Raw genomic sequence first — 21,464 nt, 5'->3', positions numbered from 1 at the left:
GTCATACAATATATCCAGCCTAGCAAAGCAGACTATACAAAAAGAAGAGGGATACAAAAACACTATTTAAAAAAGATGTAGGAATACTGGAAAAATAATAATAATAGAAATATGCAATAACTTGCAGGTTCTCTGTAGTAGCAGAGTGAAGTTTGTCTCACTGTCCCAGCTGTTGTGATGCCCCTTCTTTGGGTTCAACTTTGGTCTTTTCACAGATCCAGGATTTTGTCTCACTTGTAGGTATTTAGAAAAAAATTTTTAAAAGTAAAAAATAGAAAAGGCAGATGAAGGAAGGAAGAAGAGATAAAATTGGAGGAAAGGAAGGAGGAAGGAATAAAACAAGAAATCAGGAAAGAAAGGAAAAAGAAATCAAAAGAGAATAAAAACAATAAAAATTAAAAATTAAAAATTATTTAAAAAAATATAATCAAATTAAAAAGTCTCTTGGTTTCAAAGTGGCCAAACTGGTTTTTCTGCTCTTGCTGGCTGTGGCAGGCTGAGGGGTGATTGGTATGGCTTTTCTTCCTGGGTCAGCAGAGCTCGCACTGGCTCCCTCACTGTCTGGGAAGCTAACATGGCTCTTCAGCCTTGTGCCCTCGGTGTGGGAATCAGGTCTTTCCCCAGGGTTACTGCTGTGGACTGGGGTGCAGGGATGCTCTCCCTGCATGCACACCCGCGTGTGCCCACGGTTGGGTGGCAGGGAGGCTGGAGCGACTGATCACTTTAGGAGAATTCCCCAAAGTGTCTGTCCATTCACTCCTTCCTCTTGAGAGATTCCTCCTGTTCAAGCCTGCCTCTCCCTCCACACAATGGCCTGGCTTCTCCCGCAGCCCAACTCTCCAGCCAGACTGGTGACTGTGGGGGTCAGGGCCTGCTGCGCAACCCAGCCTCTCCGGTGTCCACAGCCTCCAAAGGTGCTCACAGCCTCTGTGTGTTTGCTAGCACCTGGATTCCTCCCAGCTCAGACCTTGTTTGGCTGGGGAGGGAGCAGTTGTCCCAGCTCTCTCCCAAGGACTCTGTGGCAAACCCAGCAGCGGGCCCTGGGCCTGGGGCTGCAGCCCCCGGACCATACGCTGGTCCCTGGGACCCTACCTTGTTGCAGCACTCTTCTTAGGGTCTGGTTTTTCGGTTCCGCTGCAATCCTTGGTCCCCTATTTTCACATATGCTGAAGTATGTTGGTTGCTTGCTTCTCTACTCCATAGATCGGTCAGGATTTTCTCCCCTGAGCAGAGGGAAGCCGAATCTGCGCCTTCCTACTCCGACGCCATCTTAGCCCCCTGAAAATTATTCTGAGGGAAACTAGTAAGGCCTTTTGAGGGAAATAATGGGTTAAGGAAGACCCTGGTTGCACCCCACATTTAAGGGGCTTAAGTTTAAGCTGAGACTTGGAAAATATGGCAATACTCCCTAGAGGCTAGAGGCCAGGGAGCCAGGGACCAGAGGAGGAGCAGGGAATCAGGGGACTGGAATTGCTGAAAGAAGGCTGACCTGTCGGCCTGCAGACCACACTGGGCAGAGCATGGGCAGCAACCTGGTCAGCAGAGTGCTAGGAAGCCATTGAAGGGAGCAGGAAAATGATTCATTTTGCATCTTCCACAAGAACTCCACCTTCAGCAGAGAATAAAATGTGTCATATTTTCATAAAGTTAAACTTGGTGACTAGAACCATAATTTCTGGCCTAGAATTTTTGAGGTCTCACCTTTGTTTATTGGTCATTGAGTAGATGGGATGAAATCTCTTCCTCTCCCTATATTTCTTCTTTAGTCTGTTAAAGAAAGTTTCTGCCCCAGCCTGTGTTTTTGAAAGAGCTGGGAAGGAACTTTTGTCCTCAATCCTCCTTCAACCTCCTCCCTTCAGGAATTTGAAGTGTTCAGAGCAAATCCCAAGAATTGTGACTGTAACTTTGGTGACATTGCCAAATAACAGGAATTAGATGTTTTTCTTGTAGTGGTTACAAGGGAGGCTTCTAGTTGTACCCTGATAACCTGTGCTGCAAATACCTTAGAACGTCTCTGGACATATTTGATAATATACTTAAATACTATGTACATAGATGCATAGATGAACACGTAACAAAGGAAATGAAAGCACAGGAAAGGGTGCAGGCTTGGCAAGTAGACATGGCATAAAAACTACCCTTGGTGTTAGGGTGAGGCTGCTAGGCTCACTGGCCTAGAGGAGGGTTTTTCGTATTTTTTCCATTACCATTTATTCCCCTTATATCCCTGTCACTGCCCGCCCCCAGTCACCACACTGGGGTCCATGTCCATTAGTCCTTTTCTCTTCTTGCTCAATCCCCCCATCCCTTAACCTCTGCCCTACCTTAGCTGTCATCTTCCTCTCTACCCCACTTCTGGGAATATATCTGAAGGAACCCAAAACACTGGTTTGAAAGAATGTAAGTACCCCTGTGTTAATTGCAGCATTATTTATAGTCACCAAGATATGAAAGCAGTCCATGTGTCCATCAGTAGACGAGTGGATAAAACAACTGTGGGACAATTACACAGTGGAATACTACTTGGCCATAAAAAAGAGGCTTGGGTTTTAATATTCCTGGTCATACAGGAGACCAAGGCCTTGGGTATACATGAGAGAGGAAGTTGGGAAATGAGACCCCCGAGTCCAGCCAGGACTTGGGAAAGGCAACACTTCTAGTGGAACAGTAGATTAGAAAAAACATGATCCTCTGACAGAGATAGTATAAGGAAGTCTATATTGGCCTAGTTTCTGAGTAGAAGGTGGAAAAAAAAGTCTCCTCTGAAAAGTCTGTTTATTGACTTTTAAAAAAAAACAAAAATTTTCAAACATACAGAAAAATAGGATGGAATAGTGAATCTTCATATATACATCAGCTAGCTTGAATAGTTATTCTTGTTTATTTGTTTCTACATTACATAATTTTGCCTGTAAGTACCCCAAATTACAACATTTATCTCTAACCTAAGGACCTTTTAAAAACATAACAGCATGATATATCACATTTACAAAATTAACAGTTCTTTATCATCCAATACCTTGTTCATGTGTAAGTTCCCATAGTTGCCTCAAAAATATTTTTTAAGTTGATTTGTTTGAATTGAGATCCAGATAAGGTCTACACATTGCATTTCATTGACATCTTAAATCTCTGTGATTCTCTTCTGTCTTTTAAAAAATTGTCGAAGAAAGCAAATCATTTTTCCTGTAGAATTTTCCACATTCTATGTTTGGCTAGTTGTATCCTCATGGTATCACTTAACAAGTTCCTTCAGTATCCATACAGTGGTTCTTAGATTTAATGTTTGAGTCAATCTGGTTATTTACTTTTTAAAGAACATTCATGGTGCGGAGTACTTCCAATTGCATTGCGTTAGAAGGCACACGATGTTTGGTTGTTGTGGGCTAAATTGTGTCCCCTCCCTTCCCCACCCCTCACTTGCGTGATTATCTGCTGAAGAGCGAATTCCCACTACTTGAGAATGTGACTGTATTTGGGAAAGAGCCTTTAGAGAGCTGATTAAGTTACAGTGAGGCTATCTGGGTGAGCCCTAATCCAGCTGACTGCTATCCTTATAAGAAGAGGAATTTGGACTCATAAAGAGACATCAGGATAGGTGCCTAGAAAGGAGAGCTCATGTGAGGACACATGAGAAGACAGCCATCTGAAACCTCAGAAGAAACCAACCCTGATGTCCCCTTGATCTTAGACTTCCAGCCTCCAGTGCTGTGAAAAAGTAAATTTCTGTTGTTGAAGCCACCCAGTCTGTGGTACTTGTTATTGTAGCCCTAGCAAACTCATACAGTTGTCCTATTTTTAATTATGATTATTTAGTTATGATATTAGGATTGATCTTTGACTGCAGGTGGTAACAGCCTTTTGCATTATAAAATGCTCCATTGTTTTATTCTGACATTTTTAGTATCTATTGATGCTTTCTCCCCTAAATCCATCATTTTATTAGGGGTTGAAAATGTTGATTATATTACTTATTCTATTTTATTAGCATAGTGCCTCTATACTGAAGAATATGTTCTCACCAACTGATTTGGTTACTCTGAAATAGTCTCTAAAGGTAGAACAAGTGCTTGACTCGGTCCTTTTCCTTTATCCATTTTTAGGTTCTGACATCACCCAAGTCACCTGAGAATTCTTAACTTCAGACATTAGGACTTGAGTTTATACTAGTAGGGTGAGCCAAGGACCCTCCAGTTGAAAAACTTACCTAAAAGGTGTTGCTGTGTTGGCAGTGTCCCATAAGCACCTGGAAGATACAGTGCAAAACTGTTCTTCCTGGAAGGACAGGGCGGGCCTCAGACAGGGTCCCGTACTTGTCTCATGGTACAGATGAGTTCATATTCCAAGATTACAAAACTCAGGGGTAAATGGGTAAGAATTAATACTTGAGAGGGAATTTAGACTCCCAGAAAATTTATGTGAACCCAGGGCTTAGTAGTATTGTATTTTCTTCTCTAGCCATACTCATAGCCTTGTAGATTCCTCTGTGTTCATGGCTTTAGAGAACAACCCCACGTTTAAATCTCTTGCTCTTACCCTCTTCAGAACTCCAGAGTCTTGAACCCAGCTGTGTACTTATTCTACTTGAAAGTTGAGTGCACATCTCAAACTAATATCCAAACTGGACTCCTGATTTGCCCCTCCTATGCCACCTGCCTCCTTCCCCATAGCCAAATAGTCGATGGCCATTGCACCCTGACGTTACTCCTGCCAAACACTGTAGAGCCATCCTTGATTGTTCTCTACCGTAGACCCCATATTCAGTCCACCTGGAGATCCTGCTTGCTCTACCTTCAATATACACCCAGAATTTGACCATCATTTACCACCTCCACTGCCGTCCCCCTGACCTGAGCCCTACTTTTTGGCTGGATTCCTACAGCAATGTTTTCCCATTAAAATGGAGTTTATCTGGTAGAAGAGTTAACTGATAACCATACTTCTGCTTTATGCTCAGAGGTTTTTTTTTTTAAACTAAATCTAAGCCATTGAAAGAGTGCTACTTTTTCTCATTTTTCTTTTTCTAATGTTAATTATGAGTAAGAGTTTATGAGGGAAGGAGCAGGATTTTGTGGAAGCAAATGGTATACTAGGACAATTATTTAAAATGAGACAGAATAATATGAAAATTTAAATCTCATTTTAGTCTCTGAATTGGGGCTTTCCCCCCACTTAATGCAGTAGAATGTATTTAGTGAGAAGTTAGGCTTGTGAGTGAGTTTAATGAAGATAGTGGTTTATATGTGATCTGCTAGAATGCCCTTTCAATGCCCAAAGTGAGAGAACAGCAGCTCTAGTTGCGTGTAATTCAGTTCAGCGACATCTATATATGTATATGTGTGTATGTATGTATGTATGTGTATACACACATACACAGAGTTATATGCAAGCTATTTGGTGGTATTGTGAAGGACTGTGTAGGCTTGAAACACTGCTCATGCTCACTCTCTGGTGCCTACAATTTAGAGGAAGAAACAAATGCACACATTAGTATACTGCTGGTGGCACAGTGACATGAATACTAAACAGAGGCATAGGTGACAGATGAACTATTATTCAAAGGAAGTTTGTTCAGGAAAGACAAAACAATAAAAGTACTAGGAGATTTAAACCCCTTTTAGGGAGATTATGGGATAAATAAGTAAAATAAATAAGCCCAAGTCTCTTAGCTTCTAGATGAGTGCTCCCATCCAAGTACTAACCAGGCCCAACCCTTCTTAGCTTCCGAGATCAGACGAGATCGGGTGCGTTCAGGGTGGGATGGCCATCCATTACTTTTTCTACTAGGAGATACTTCTTTTTTATCTCCATTATCTAGCAGTCTTGTGAAGTAGTCTAGTATAGCTGCCTCTGTATCCAACAAAAGCTTCCCTGTGTAAGTACTCTTTTGCCCAAATGAAAAAAGGAGTTGGAAGCCATGTTAATATGTTTATCTTTTCTGCCACTCTCATTGAATCCTTTCTTGATTATTGACACTTGACCCATCAAAAAGAACATAACTATCCAATAAATTTATAGCAAGTTAGACAACTACTTATTATTAACTTTTGGTTTATATCATATTAATGTATTTTATATAAAGAAACAGATTTTAGCCCTTATATATACTCTTCTAAGAAATCAGCTTGATGAGCATCTGGGAAAAGAAGGCTTTATGAGGGGGGACTCCAAAAAGTGAGTTTTATTTATAAAAACTTGTGTATATATTCTGATGTTTTTAAAATTCAGTCACTTTCTATTTGATCTCTAGAAGTCAGTCTCTATTGAGACTTTTTCCCACTGTTCAAAACAGTTTTTTAACTCATTGATTTTGATGCCTTTTAGTGCTTCTGCCATTTTTTTGTTTCAGCTCTTTCCACATCAGGAAAACATCTCCCTTTGAGAACTATTTTTTCTTTTCTTTTCTTTTCTTTTCTTTTCTTTTCTTTTCTTTTCTTTTCTTTTCTTTTATTGGTCAGTCACAGCTATCCTGCCTTTTTCCCCATTGCTGTTCCCTACCCTGTCACTGCCCCTCCACTCCCACAGCCAATCCCCTCCATTGTCCGTGCCCATGAGTCTTCTGTTCATGTTCCTCTGCTTGCCCTTCCCCTTCTTGTCCACCGTTATCCCCACTCCCCTCTGAACACTGCCAGTTTGTTCTTTATTTCCAAGTCTCTGGTTCTGTTTTGTTCATTTGTTATTTATAGTTGATTAGGTTTCACTTATAGGTGAGATCATATGGTATTTGTTTTTCACCACCTGACTTATTTCACTTAGCGTAATGCTCTCCAGTTCCATCCATACTGTTGTGAAGGGTAGGAGTTCCTTTTTTCTCTCTGCTGCATAGTATTCCATTGTGTAAATGTAGCCCAGTTTTTTGATCCACTTGTTTACTGATGGGCACTTAGTCTATTTCCACCACTTGGCTATTGCATATTATGCTACTATGAACATTAGGATGCACAGATTCTTTTGAATTGGTGTTTCAGGATTCTTAGGCCATAATCCCAGCAGTGAGAGCACTGGGTTGAAAGGCAGTTCCATCTTTAGCTTTTTAGGAAGTTCCATACTGTTTTCCACAGTGGCTGCACCAGTCTGTATTCCCACTGGCAGTCTACTAAGGTTCCCTTTTCTCCACAACCTCACCAGCACTTGCTGTTTGTTGATTTATTAATGGTGGTCATTCTGACTGGAGGACTGTTTTCATCTGGGAAAACAAAAAAAAGGTCACTCTGGGAGAGACTGGGTGAATAGTGAGGGTGGAGCATGAGTGTCATGCCATATTTGATCAAAAACTGCTGAACACTCAGCACAATGTGGGCAGGTGCACTTGTAAATCACCCATCATGAAATGGTCAAATGCACTGAGTCTTCAAAAAAAAAAATTCACTGAAGCCAAACGTAGCCTCTCACAACACTACCAGACAGTATGCTGATACAGGTGGGTTCCTAGAACACTCATCTAATGGAGGAAACCTGTGCTACAAGGGTCCCACCCTCCAGAAGATAATTCCTGTTTTGATTTGTTTTGTTTTGTTTGGGGTCCTCCCTTGTATTTGACCTCAGGATCAATTCTTAGATGCTTGCCTCTGAAAACTCTTACAATTTTGCCTATTTTCTCATACCCACCTGGCTTAGAACCCCCTAGCACCCTCTCAAATGCTTTCATAATGCAGGTATTTATTTTTCTTTGTGTTCCCTGACAAAATAGTATATACAGTGCAAATATTACTGAAAGAATATCTGTAGCCTTAAAATACAACTTAAAATTAATTTTTAAAAAAATCACCTGATTTTATTTTCTTCTTGCTATTGTCTCTTCTTGGTCCAATAAAAATTTATTGGCACTTTTATTTAAAATATGTTTATATATATACTAGGTTGCTCAAAAATCTCCAAAAAGTGATTTCTAAGATTTACATATGAGTATAAATATACACACACCTTTTTGAAAAGTGTATTTCAGCTTTTCTCATCACTTTTTTAAAGATTTTTATTTATTTATTTTTAGAGAGCGAAGGGAGGGAGATAGAAAGAAAGAGAGAGAAACATCAATGTGCGGTTGCTGGGGGTTATGGCCTGCAACCCAGGCATGTACCCTGGCTGGGAATTGAACCTGGGACACTTTGGTTCCCAGCCCGCGCTCAATCCACTGAGCTATGCCAGCCAGGGCTTTCTCATCACCTTTTTAATTCTGTATGTAATATATTTTCTCCCTAAGAATGTAGTGTGTGACAAGAAGTGTGTGAGAAGAATGGATCCTCCAACTATTAGTTTTGTTCATCTCTAGAACTATTTCTTGTTTTACTAGAATGGCAGTTAAAATGGGGAAAATTAATCAAAATAGAGAAGTTACAAAATGTTTGCATTTCTTTGATGACTTTTTAAAAAATTCTTAAAGCTGTCACTTGGATTGAAAGACTGCACTGAACATTCAAGACCATGTGACTGAAGTATGTTTATGAGAGAAAGAAAGGGGGGAAAGGAAAATTTCAAAGAATAAAGAGGTGGTATTCAACTTCAATTATGTGGCTTAAGAAGATGTGGGAGAGGGTAGGGTAGGGAGTATCTGGTAGCTGCAATAGCATCAAATTCACACTGATTTTCTCCTTAAGGTTAAATATGCATTGTATCATATCTAAGAAGTCAGCAAGCCCAGGGGAGGTAGAAGAGAAATAGGGAGAAGATAGGTAAGAGCCAATTAGATGCTAAAAAGGTAGTTTGAACTATTGAATACTTTTTTATCTATAAAAGTTGAGTGTTTCCAAGAAAAATGTGTCTGGGTATGAGTAACAGGATATTATGCAGAATCATTTAAACAGGTAAAAAGCTGTGGAATTTGACTTCATGTTCAAACCCCAAAGTGTGTAACATAAACAATTATTAAAGAAGATTGAGATCTCTCTCTGTAACTCATGATTTAGATAGTTTTATACTTAATAAATTGTAGGCTTTAATTGCCATTTTAGTTACTGTGGCTATCAAAACTAGAATTATGGCATTGACCATTTAGAAATCACCTGATCCAGTCTCCTAGCTGTACATGTATGATATCGGATACCCCTGTTTAAAAATACATATATTTTATTGGTTACGCTATTACCGTTGTCCCAGTTTTTCCCCCTCTGCTTCCCTCCTCCTGGTACTCCACTTCCTTCTAGCAATTTCCCACCCTTAGTTCGTATCCATGGGTCATGCAAATAAGTTCTTTGGCTTCCCCATTTCCTATACTATCCTTAAAATCTCCCTGTCTATGTTGTACCTACCACTTATGCTTCTTAATCCCTGCACCTTTTCCCCCATTCTCCCCCTTTCCCCTCCCAGCTGATAACCCTCCAAATAATCTCCATACCTATGATTCTGTTCCTGTTCTGCATATTTGCTTAGTTTGTTTTTATAGATTCAGTTGTTGATAGTTGTGAATTCATTGCCATTTTAATGTTCATAGTTTTGATCTTCTTTTTCTTAAATAAGTCTCTTAAACATTTCATGTAGTAATGGCTTAGTGATGATGAACTCCTTTATCTTTACCTTGTCTGGGAAGCACTTTATCTCTCCTTCCATTCTAAATGATAGCTCTGCTGGATAGAGTAATCTAGGTTGTAGGTTCTTGCTTTTTATCACTTTGACTACTTTTTGGTATTCCCTTCTTGCCTGCAAAGTTTCTTTTGAGAAATCAGCTGATAGTTTTATGGGAACACCTTTGTAGGTAACTCTCTGCTTTTCTCTTGCTGTTTCTCTTTATCTTTAACCTTTGGCATTTAATTCTGCTGTGTCTTGGTATGGTCTTATTTGGGTCCAACTTGTTTGGGACTCTGTGTGTTTCCTGGACTTGTATGTCTATTTCCTTTGCCAAATTAAGGACATTAAAGAAAACTTTTTTTCTCATAATTTTTTTCAAATAAGTTTTCAATTTCTTTCTCTGTCTCTTCTCCTTCTGGCATCCCTATCATTCAGATGTTGGTAGATTTGGAGGTGTCCCAGAAGGCACTTATACTATCCTAAATTTTTTTAATTCTTTTTTCTTCTTGCTGTTCTGGATGAATGTGTATTTCTTCCTTATGTTATAAATTGTTGGTTTCAATCTGGCTTCCTTTCCTCCCTTGATGGTTCCCTGTATATTTTTCTTTATTTCATGTAGTAGTGTAACCTTCATTTCTTTCTTTATGTTAGTTGCTGTACTCAGTGAGTTCTTTGAGCATCCTAGTAAGCAGTATTTTGAATTCTGCATCTGATAGATTGTTTATCTTCATTTTGTTTATTTCTTTTTCTGGAATTTTGTTCTGTTCTTTCATTTGAGCTATGTCTTCTTTGTCTTCTCCTTTTGGCACCCTCCCTATATTTGTTTTTGTGTAATAAGTAGAGCTGCTTTGACTCCTTGTCTTAGTAGCATGGCCTGTTATAGAAAAGGCACCTGTAAATTGTGTGGGGTGGAGCCTTAGGTGATCACCAGGGTGGGGCAACCTGCTTCCCTACTTTGTGGCTCTTCATGAGGGGATGGCTCAGAGAGGGGACAGTGCTGCTGCCTGGCTTCTGGAAGTTTGCCTGGCACTCACCCCTTTCCAGTGACTTCACCCACTTCCCATATGCAACTGGTGCCCTCCAGCTGTTGCCTGGTGGTGAATCTCAGAGTGAATGGGTTTGTATACATTCTAAGTCTGTGCGGGTGCTCTAAATGAAGCCTCCAGAAAATCTGGCAGTTTCTTTCACTGCCCAAACCCCTAGTGATTTTTACAGCCAGAAATTATGGGGATTTATCTTCCCAGAGTTGGAACTCTGGGCTGTGGGCTTTGGCCTGGGGCTGGGATTGCTTGCTCCCAGGATAATCCTTCCAATTTTTATCCACTATACTTGAATGTAGGACTGTCCGATCCACTGTTGCCACCACCTCTCCATCCACACCACCTCTCTGTGTCTCTCTGCCTGTCTTCACAACTCTGCCCTTCCTACCCATCTGGATGAATGTGGCTTCTTTAAATTCTTGATTGTTGGACTTCCATACAGCTCTGTTTTCTGATGGTTCTAGATGTTATTTGTTTTGATATTTAGTAGTAATTCTTTTTATGGTTTCACAAGGAGGCAAAGTGTGTCTACCCATACTGCCATCATGACTAGAAGTCAAGTATCTGATATCCTTGACAAAGATTGACAGCTAATGTGGGAGGGATCCTGAATTACAAGCCACCTTTCACTAAATAACATATGTTCTAGAAATATCTATTGAACTACATAAGGCATTTAGATTCCACAGGAATCTAGTAATATTTCTAAGATCCTGTTTTAATTTCTGCTTAATATAAGATTATTTTGGGGATTCTGATGTGTTATTATGTAGTTCACAAACAAATGTGAACTTGCTTTTAAAACTCAGTCATTTATGTTTTTGTAATTTTTCACAAACTATTGATTGCAGTGTTATTAATACTTCTTTTTTGTGGTCTGCTTGGATTTGGGCATGTTTTTTTTCCACTACTTGTGTGTTCATAACATGCTTAACCAGAAATATTCAACATCAGCAGGGGGAGCTGACATGGTATCAATTTTACAAAATAACCAATATCTGTGCAGCTTATTCCCAACAGAGTTATTAGAAACGATGTTCTGTTTATGTGAATAAGCACTAGCTCCAAAGCCTACTTCTGTAAAACAGTGTGGATTACTCCTGGGATTGCTACGTCCTGCATAACAATGAGATTTCTTCCACATAAACAGTATGCTATTTCTTTATGTGACAAAAGAAGCTCTCCTTCTCATTTCCTGGAGACATAATGTACCAAGCACTTCTAGCGTACAACCTTTAGGTGATTGATTATTGCCTCAATCTAATGGCTACAAATACAGAATGGTGTTTTTATGCAAAAAAAAAAAAAGAAAGGAAGGAAGGAAGGAAGGAAAGAGTATATGCACATTTTAAATTTTAAGTCCCCAGAGGGTATGGGAAGCATTTCTCAATCAGTATTCTGCAGGTCATTTTCTCTCTGATTTTAGTACTTATCCACACACATACCCTCACCTGCCAGTCTTGCCAGAAACCAGTAGATTTTTTTAACCTTATAAATACAGGAAATGTGTATATATTAAAAAATTCAAATTTCCTTAAGTAGTTCTGATTTTCTTATTATTATCAGCATTGCAACAGATTAAGACCGAGAGTCTGTCTTTATTTTTCTCCACAGCAGCATTTCTGTGGAAGAGCTAATGACTGGTTTGATTGTATATTAAAGAGGATACTCATTTCATCAGTATTAAATGTGCTATCATTGACATATTTATCCACAGTCCTCCTGCTTTCACACAAATCTTCCGCAGTTATAAGAGCTATAGATGCTGCATCATTTAGGTGTAGTAAGACGGTGTTGAGAGTGAAGGTTATTACCCTTCTCTGTAGTGTAGTTTCATTAGTTTTTTTCTTAAAACAACACAATCTAGAAATATTATTTGCTCTGAGATGGTCTGTACTGGCTAAATCAGTTTAGTGTTTTACATTTTAATTAGGTATGCATTGCTCCTTTCACACTTTTACCAATTTTACCTCCCTTGGCTTTTTATCTTGTATTTACCTTGTTCCGTTTTTTAATAAATGTACAGATAATTAGTAAGGGAACTTCAAATTTTTTGGCCATTTCACTTTTTGATTTTTCTTTCTTGTTCACTAACAAATGACTTTTACCTTTTGAAAAATTGCTAACTCAATATTTTTCTCATTTATGCCAGAGCTTTTATTCTATGCATTCTGTAACAGGGCAGACAACAATAAAGCAACATTCTAATAATGTCAAAATTAATAAGTTTGGATTCTTTAGGCACTGTTATGGACTGAATTGTGTCATTAAGTCCCCCACCCCCTGCCCCAGTACCACCAAATCCATATGTTGAAGCCCCTACTCCCAGCAGAAGTATGTTTGGAGATAGGGCTTTTAAGGAGGTAACTTAGGTTAAATGAGGTCATAAGGGTATGGACCTACTCCTATGGGACTGGGGTCCTAATCTCTCCATAAGGTAATTACCCTTGGATTTGATCAGCCTTTTTTGTAAAGCCTGCCCTTTACAAAATAGGATTTTGTAAATCCTATTTTGTAATAGAGATAGGATTTTCAGCCAGTTTGAGCTAAAGGGAACAAAGGAAAGAGTTTCTGGTTTATGGATACCTATAAAAAACAGCTTTCTGAATGCTGGCTGTGAATATGCCTTGTCTTTCAAGAAAAGGGAAGAATGACCCTGAGGTAATTCAGAAATCAGCAGTTTGGCCCCTGCCTCTGTGGGCCCAGAGCACATAGGCCCAGAGGGCAAGGCTGTACCCTCCTGAGTTTCAGATTGTGGGGCCACCTCCTCAGTTTCAGGGGCTAGGCTGTCCAGCTCCCATGGGTGAGGGTCCTTGGCCATCCATGCTAGTGGACAGAAGGCAAAACCATCACCTCTGAGTACCAGATGGCAAAGAGAATTATTGTTGAGCCTTAAGATCTAATGGAATTTGCCTTGGTAGGTTTTGGACTTGCCTGGGACCTATCGTCCTCTCTTCCTCCTCCCTCCCTTCCTCCCTTCCCTTCCCCTCCCTTTCTTTTCCTTCCCTTCCCCTTCCCTTTTCCTCTTCTTTTCCCTTCCCTTCCCTTCCCTTCCCTTTTTTTTAATCTATCCTGTGTCTTTCCCACCATTTCATTTGGAAGGACAGAACTTTACCAGCTTCACAGGTTCACAGATATAGTAGGGTCTCACCAATACTTGATTTAGTTGATTCTGAAATTGGTTCAAACTTCAGTGACTATTAGGATAGGGTGAATGTGTTTTGCACATGAGAAGGACATGTGTTTTGTGACCCAGAGGGAGCATGTTATAGACTGAATTGTGTCCCCTGCCAAAATCTGTGTTGAAGTCCTAATCTCCAATATGATAATAGAGATAGGTCCTTAATAAAGGTGATTAATGGGTGGGATGCTAATCCAATAGGACCATTTTCATTAGAGGGAGAGAAAGAGACCAGAAGTGTACATGCACAGTGGAAAGGCCATGTGAACACCCAGAGAGAAGGCAGCTTTTCTACAAACTAGGGGGAGAGCCCTCACTAGGACCCAAAATTTTTGGCACTCTGATCTCATTTCCAGCCTACTGCGCTATGAGAAAACCTTTCTGTTGTTCAGGCCACCCAATCTGTGATATTCTGCTATGGCAGCCCAAGTAAACTAATACAAGGATCATACTGACAAGGCAGAAATTTTTCTTACACTTAGAAAGCCAATGTTGTCAAATTTCAGAGGAAAAGCTATTTTTAATTCTCTGAATAGCCAAGACAAAAGCAAACTTGCCCTTTAGGTTACTAAGTATTAATAGCTTTGAGCATATAATGTTGGTATTAGATATCAAAATAATTATTTTTAATCAACATACTTTATTGCAGTTTTAGCTTTAAAAAAATGATCAGAAAGTATGGAAAGCGCCCATATACTCCTTCTCCCCTCAACACAGTGTCTCCTATTACTAACACCCTGTGTTAGTGTCATGCACTTGCCACAACTGATGAATTAGTGTGGGGTGAGGAAAAAGTAGGTTTACAGTTCATATGGAAAATAATATCATAATTAATAAATAACAAAAAGAGTAAACCCTGTGTTTCATGTACTCCCAACTGTAAACCTGCTTTTGGCTCACCCTGTACTGATTATTATTTTAAACGAAGTTTCTTAGTTTAGGACTTCAAACCTGCTTTTGGTCTACCCTGTACTGATCTATTATTTTAAACTCAAGTCTTAGTTTATTGTTCACTCTTTGTGATGTGTAGCTCTGTAAGTTGTAACAAATGTATAATGTCATTAAGTCACTGTTATAGGAAGATAAACAGTGGCTTTACTACCCTAAAATTTTCCCGTGTTCAACATATTCATGCCCTCTCTCTACCCAAATAATTAGATGTTCATATATAAAGATGATGAAATCGCTGGAAAATACTAATTTAAAATTGTTTTTCTGTACTATTCTGATAGAAAAATTAGAATACTTAACATTCAGAGCTCTGTGCATGAAATACAAAGATACATATCTACTGTTGTGAGGACTTCTCAGAATTTTAATATCACACCTTGTAACCCCAAATTTGAATTTTTGCAGCTTGAGCTCTGAAGCTGCTTGCAGAGCATAACTATGCCCTTTTTGGCTCTGGAACTGGCAGCAGCCTCCCCTGTGCTGATTGTACTGCTTGATAAATTGTGCCCTTGCATCGTTGTTAAATAATACTCCCTGTACTGTGACTGTGTGATCAAAGGCAGCCTTTTTGTTCTACAGGCCTGGGCCGAAACTAGGACTTGCTGAGGTAAGCAGGAGACTTCATTCATTCATTGTGTATTTGTTGTTCTCACCTGGTAACACATTGTTCTCGCTTTACAGCTCCACTTGCTTATTCACTGGATCAGCCAACTATTGAAAGTCCAGTTGCCCCACCAACTAGAAAACAAATGGTGTAAGTTTCTGGTCTTTTTGCTCCTAGCAACCAATCTCTTTGATCAGGTCCTTGCAATTTTGCCTTTATAACCCCTAACCCATCCCATCCATTTTGGAAGTATTCTCAGTTCATACCTAGAATACCAAGGACTACATTTCCCAGTTTGCACATCGTTACCTGAATAAATTCTCCTTAAAATTCTTTGAAAAGGTATCTCCAGATTTTTGTTTACAGTCTGTATGTGAGAGGTTTACTTTATGTTCAATTTTTCTATCTTGGCCCACTCTGAGTATTCAAGATTTGAATTCCAAAAGTCTTCATCAACATTTAACCATTTATTTGGTGGTGAAAGTGATTATGTCACTTTTGTACTGAGAGAGCAGTAGGGACACATTCCCACATCTCCATCCTCCAATTTTTCCTTGATAATTGGCAATCCCTTTATAGGCAGAGGTACGAAAATACACCTCTGACCCCTTGTCCCATTGGAATTCCTTGACTTCCACCTATCATGGCAAACTAATCTTATATCCAGGACCAGATGATGAAAATTGTCACTGTAGACATTGCTTCATATTGAGAGTTCTTTCTCCACTGTTCTCAGAGACAAGCTTGTAGTTATATTGGTGAGAGGGGTGGGGCACAGAAACACACAAAAAGACTAACTCTAAAGCTTTTCACACTGCAAGCTTTTAAAGTAATTTTTATATTGAAATAAGATACGTATAGCCCTGGCTGGTGTGGCTCAGTGGATTGAGCACCGGACAGCCAAGCAAAGGGTTGCTGGTTCAATTCCCAGTCAGAACACACATGCCTGGGTTGCAGGCCAGGTCACCAGTGGGGGGCACACGAGGGGAAACCACACATTGATGTTTCCCTGTCTTTCTCCCTTCCCCTCTCTTTAAAAATAAGTAAAATCTTTTTAAAAAATCTATAACTTAAAAAGATACGTAGAGAAAACAAAGAGATCACAAGTATACAGCTTGATGAATTCTCACAAAGTGAGCATTCCCATATAATGAGTACCCAGACTGAGGAACTAAGTACATTAGAATTTAGTAGTGTGTATTACTAGTATCACAGAAACTTACCAAGTACCACATTAGCTTCTTTCCTTCGTTTAACATTGTATCTAGCAAATTTCTTTGAGCAACCTATCTCCTTCAAATAAGGGTAACAGCCCTGGCTGGTGTGGTTCAGTGGATTGAGTGTGGGCCTGTAAACCAAATGGTTACTGTTTTGGTTCCCAGTTGGGGCACATCCCTGGGTTGTGGGACAGGTCCCCAGTGGGGGGGTGTGCAAGAGGCAACTACACACTGATGTTTCTCTCCCTCTCTTTCTCCTTCCCTTCTCCTCTGTCTGGAAATAAATTTTAAAGGTCTTATTTAAAAAAAAACAAGGGTAACAATGTGAGAAAATATTTTCCATGATTTCATACTCACCATGTAAACTAGTGAGAAATGTACATATTGGGGCTAGGGTATCTTTGCTTATTTGTAATGCTCTCAGTATAGAAAGTCCAAAAGTTGAATTTAAACATTTGAAAACAAATACAGATGCCAATGTATGAAAGTTGTATATACAAAGTAAGTGAAAGTGATGTGGCTGAGATGAAAGTCAACAGAGTAAGCAATGTGGTAAGGGAATAAATACATCAAATATCACACACCTATACCACAGAGGTGTGTGTAATGTGATGTATTGTTTATCCATACATGTTTTCTCCAAGTATCAGGAAACAGATTTGCTAATATTGTGATTTATATAATTCTAAGAAGATAGAAACATCTGCAGCCCAAAAAAGAAAATTAGTGTCATGTCTTATAACAGGCACTTGATTTCTTTTTCACTTATTAACTCTTTCCAGTCCTTATACCTGTTACTTACTTCCACTGTGTTAGATAGTAGTTCTGGTACACAGTTGAATAACACAGAAGATAGTGAGTGTCGCCATCCTCTTTTTCTTCTTCCTGATTTCCGTGGTTAAACATGCTTTTAACCTTTCACCATCAAGTATTACAATTGCTGCAGTTTTTAGTAGCTCCCTCTTTATCAGGTTAAGGAAATTTACTTCTAGGATGTGATGTATTTTTGTTTTAAATTCATGCATAAGTGTTAGAGTTTATCAAAAATTTTGTTTTGTATCTTTTAAGATGGTCATGTGTTTTTTCTTTTAATCTTCTAGTTTGCTGAATATGTTGAGTAGGTTTGGGTTATTTTCCCCATTTTGAACCACCTTGAATTCCTGGAAATGATTTTATTTGGTCAGAATATATTTTTCTTTTAATTCACTGATGGGATCGGTTGGCTAATATTTCATTTAGAATTTTAGTATCTATGTTTATGAATATACTGGTATATAATTTTTATACTCTCCTTGCCTAGTTTTATATCTCCTTGTCTAATTAATAAATCAAGGTTATATTTGTGGAGCTAGTCTTTCTGCTATATTTTCTGGATGACAGTTATATAAGTTACAAAGACTACTCATTTCTTAAAGGATTGGTAAAATTTGCCAGTTATGTAATTTTTGCCTGGGCCCCTCCCTATTTCTTATGGGTATTGGACAAAATATTTCAATTCTTTTCAATTTTTCAACTTATTTTGGCTTATTCTTGTTTTCTAATGTTAGGTTAATTTTAATAATCTATGACTTTCTTCACTGTATCTCATGTATATCCTTGAATAACAAAGAAGGAGGTAAGCAAATTTGGAGACTCAGGAGTGTAGACTTAGATCTATGACAAATGCTGGTGTTTTACCAGAAAATGTGGTAAATAGCAAAAAGTAGATGAATAAATGAAACTTCTTTATGAAGGTTATAATTCAACCAAATTTGTTATAAATATATTTCTCCATATGGACTCATCTACTCTTAAATATTTTAAAGCATATTTGTTAGAAAATAAGATTTTCGTAGTCAGTACTTTTGGGACAGCTGCTCTGCATCAAGTGGCAGTTCTCAGCATGTGGGTCATGGCCCCGGGTATCTCCAGGACCTCCAGAGAATCAGCTCAGACTCTTTTCTTGGTAATACTAAGATGTTATTTGCCTTTTTTCTTTTTACTGTGTTAACATTTTCATTAATAATGCAAAAGCAACAGTGAGTAGAACTGCTGGTCCCTGAGCAGGATCAAGGCAGTGGTGACAAAGTGTACTAGTAACCATTTGAGTCTTTACTGCCATACACATGCAGTTAAAAAAACCCAACTATTTATTGAAGCACTATTATTGATTTTATTATATCTTCACTCTTAAATGAATACCTTTTTAACATTCTGTGTGAAAAAAATGGGAGGAGGCATAAAGCATTTCCTGCAGTGCACTCAGGGCAGTTGGTAGCCTTGAGGCAGAGCCCTCGTTAGTTGTTTCAGTGGAGGGCTGAACTGTCTACCTTCCATAGCACGGCTTTTTTACTGGGGTCATTGACAAACTATGGTTCTTCAGATGTGGCTTTTTATCAGTATTTGTTATAAGTGATAAAATCTGAGCTTTAAACAAAAATTAGCACTTTAGAAAATGTGTATCTACCACTGTAAACTAGATTATTGCCCAATAATTAAAGAAAAGTTTTACTGAGGTTGGGGATGATATTAACAAATGTGGCTTTTTTGATAATCTGTAATGAAATATGAAATGTATCAATACTTGGGAGATATGCATAACTCAGCAAAGCATTACTTTCTGAAAGGCCAGTGCATTGAGGAAATATCAGAAAAGGACAGGAACATTAGGATAGGTAGTGAGGTTAGCAAGAGGGAATCTATGAGCAGGTGATATGGAGGACATCATGCAGATATTAGTAGCTAGTGTGGTCCAAGAGACCATGCATGGGACAGGAGATGAGGTTACCATAACAAAGACTATGACTTAAGTTGGAGGAACTGGGGTACAAGGGGAGCACTCCATCTTAGAAAAATGCAAGTATCTGGTCTTGTTAGAACTGGAGTAAGAGATGAGGAATAGGATTTGGGAGAAAAGCAAAGAACTATTATACCTGAATTTCATAGACTTTTTTAGTCTTTAAGTTCCACTTCAGTCATATGAATTATATCAGTTCTGCAATTGCTGACCCCATGTCCTCAGAGTGTTAGGGCTGTGTGGTGTATGCCACCCAAAATTGTTTACAAAACAATTCAAAAAGCATCAGAAAACAGACTGTTCAGTTATTTACTTATACCATTCTCTGTCTTCCTGAAATTCATGCTTGTGTTTTGGGTGCTGAGTTGGGGATGGACTTGAGTTACCATCCAACAGCCATGCTGTGTTCCACTCAAAGGCTACCATTTTGTAGTAGGGTTCCTCACCACATTTGACGTCTTCTTTTGATAGGCCACCCAAACAGAAGCCACCTCAGCTCTCCTATAAATATATCACTTTTGGGTAACCTCTAGTTCTCCTTTCAAGCTCAGTTATGTAAAAGCATAGCTTATTTCTTCACTTGAATGCCTCAGGTCCTTTGCAAAAGGACTTCTATTTTGTTTGTCCCACTAGTTGACCAGACTTAGTTAACACTCAGTATTGGAAAAAGACTGTAAGCTGAGCTCTCTGCCAGATCTTGTTCATTTGATTACAACAAACATTTGTTGAGTATCTTTTACTGGTTCCAGATACCATATTTGACTGTTAAGAATACAGATTTGAATACAATATGGTGCTTTAGGAGCTCACAGTTAAATCAATAAAACATAAATACACACAGATAAGTGTAATACAGCAACATGACCAGCACTACTGCACAGGTGTGTTCGAAGTACTGTGGATCACAGAATGGGGAATAATTGTTCTTCCTGGGAAGCATCTATAGAAGAGAAACTTGAGCTCATCCGCAGAGGATGGAAAAAATTTCTTAACATAAAGTCAGAGAAAAGAAAGTGATAATACAGGAAAAGAGAGCAGCAAATTTGAAAAAGGAAAAGCAGAAAAAGGCATCTTCAGGGAACCGGGCATGGATCTGCATAGGGTTGGGGTGGTATGTTTTTGGAGCGGACACCAAGACTTGCACCAGTTTGGAGTCAGGTTTTAAAGGGCAATTATTTCGATAAGAGGAAAGACTGATCTTTTTATTCTTTTTATGAAAAATTTTTGTGAAATTGTCATAGCAAGAGGTAAACAAGATTATTCAGCCAGAAATATAGGGAAAGGGTATAGAGGATTATACAAATGGTCAGGACAGTTAATTGGTAAAAATAATATGATTCTAAGGTTTTGAGTTTTTAGTGTGTGTGATAAAAGCTTTTCTTAAACTTTTACTTTGAGATGGTTGTAGATTCAGTTGTGAATTATGGATTCTCAGAAACACCCTGTATACCCTTTATACCATCAACTTTATTCAGATTTCAACAGTTAATGCATTAATTTGTGTGTGTATTTAGTTCTGTGTAATTTTATCTCATGTATAGTTCCACATGAGCATCACCACAATCAGATAGAGAACCATTCCATCACAAGTGTCCCTTGTGCTACCTAAAGGACATTTTTTTGACATAGTAAGGAGCTCAGACTAGATTTGGTAAATTGGTGTTTCTCAAAGCATGGTCTTCAGATCACCTGTAACAGAATCACCTAATGTGCTTGTTAATATGCAGATTCCTACCCTAGAAACTTTGAATTAGAATTGCTGTGAATGTGGCCCTGTGACCTACATTTCAATAAACTCTCTGGTGCTCCTTACACCATACTAGCAGGAGATGAATTTGAGCTGACATCTGAATAATGAGAAGGAAACCAACCACACAAAGACCTGGGGCCAGGAAGCCTAGAAAGGTGCTGTCTGAAGGAGTATAATAGAAGTCATACATGTAATTTTAGAAATTGTAATAGCCACATTAAAAAAGTAAAGAGTGTGAAATTAATTTTTACAACATATTTTACTTAATTCTGTTTATTTAAAATATTTCAATGTGAAATTAATATGTGTTCAATAACATATATAACAAGTGGCTGTCATGTAGTGTATCACAAATCTAGAGAAAGTGAAGAGGCAGTAGAAAGGCCCTGAAAAGGAGAGTCATTTAGAGATGAACATTTAACACCTGGAAGTGAAAATACTGGT

General features: G+C 38.7%; 1 protein-coding gene across 6 annotated transcripts in view; it reads left to right on the top strand.

Moving 5' to 3' along the window:
- Positions 1–21,464, top strand: part of RNF180 (ring finger protein 180) — a 170,062-nt gene that overhangs the window by 14,541 nt on the left and 134,057 nt on the right. For 4 of the 6 annotated variants that reach the window (XM_045847704.1, XM_045847708.1, XM_045847707.1 and 1 more), the window contains exon 2: positions 15,355–15,425. The exons of 1 other annotated variant lie outside the window; for it this stretch is intronic. In XM_045847704.1, the coding sequence (XP_045703660.1) occupies positions 15,423–15,425 (3 nt within the window). In that variant the 5' untranslated portion in view covers positions 15,355–15,422. Of the gene's footprint in view, positions 1–15,354; positions 15,428–21,464 lie in introns of all 6 variants that reach the window. One more of the 6 variants, XM_045847705.1, reaches the window with a different exon arrangement.

The sequence above is a fragment of the Phyllostomus hastatus genome, unplaced genomic scaffold (assembly GCF_019186645.2).
Source record: "Phyllostomus hastatus isolate PE091 unplaced genomic scaffold, TTU_PhHast_1.1 phas_contig_58, whole genome shotgun sequence".
Lineage (NCBI taxonomy): Eukaryota > Metazoa > Chordata > Mammalia > Chiroptera > Phyllostomidae > Phyllostomus > Phyllostomus hastatus.
This window is presented reverse-complemented; position numbering and strand designations above follow the sequence as displayed.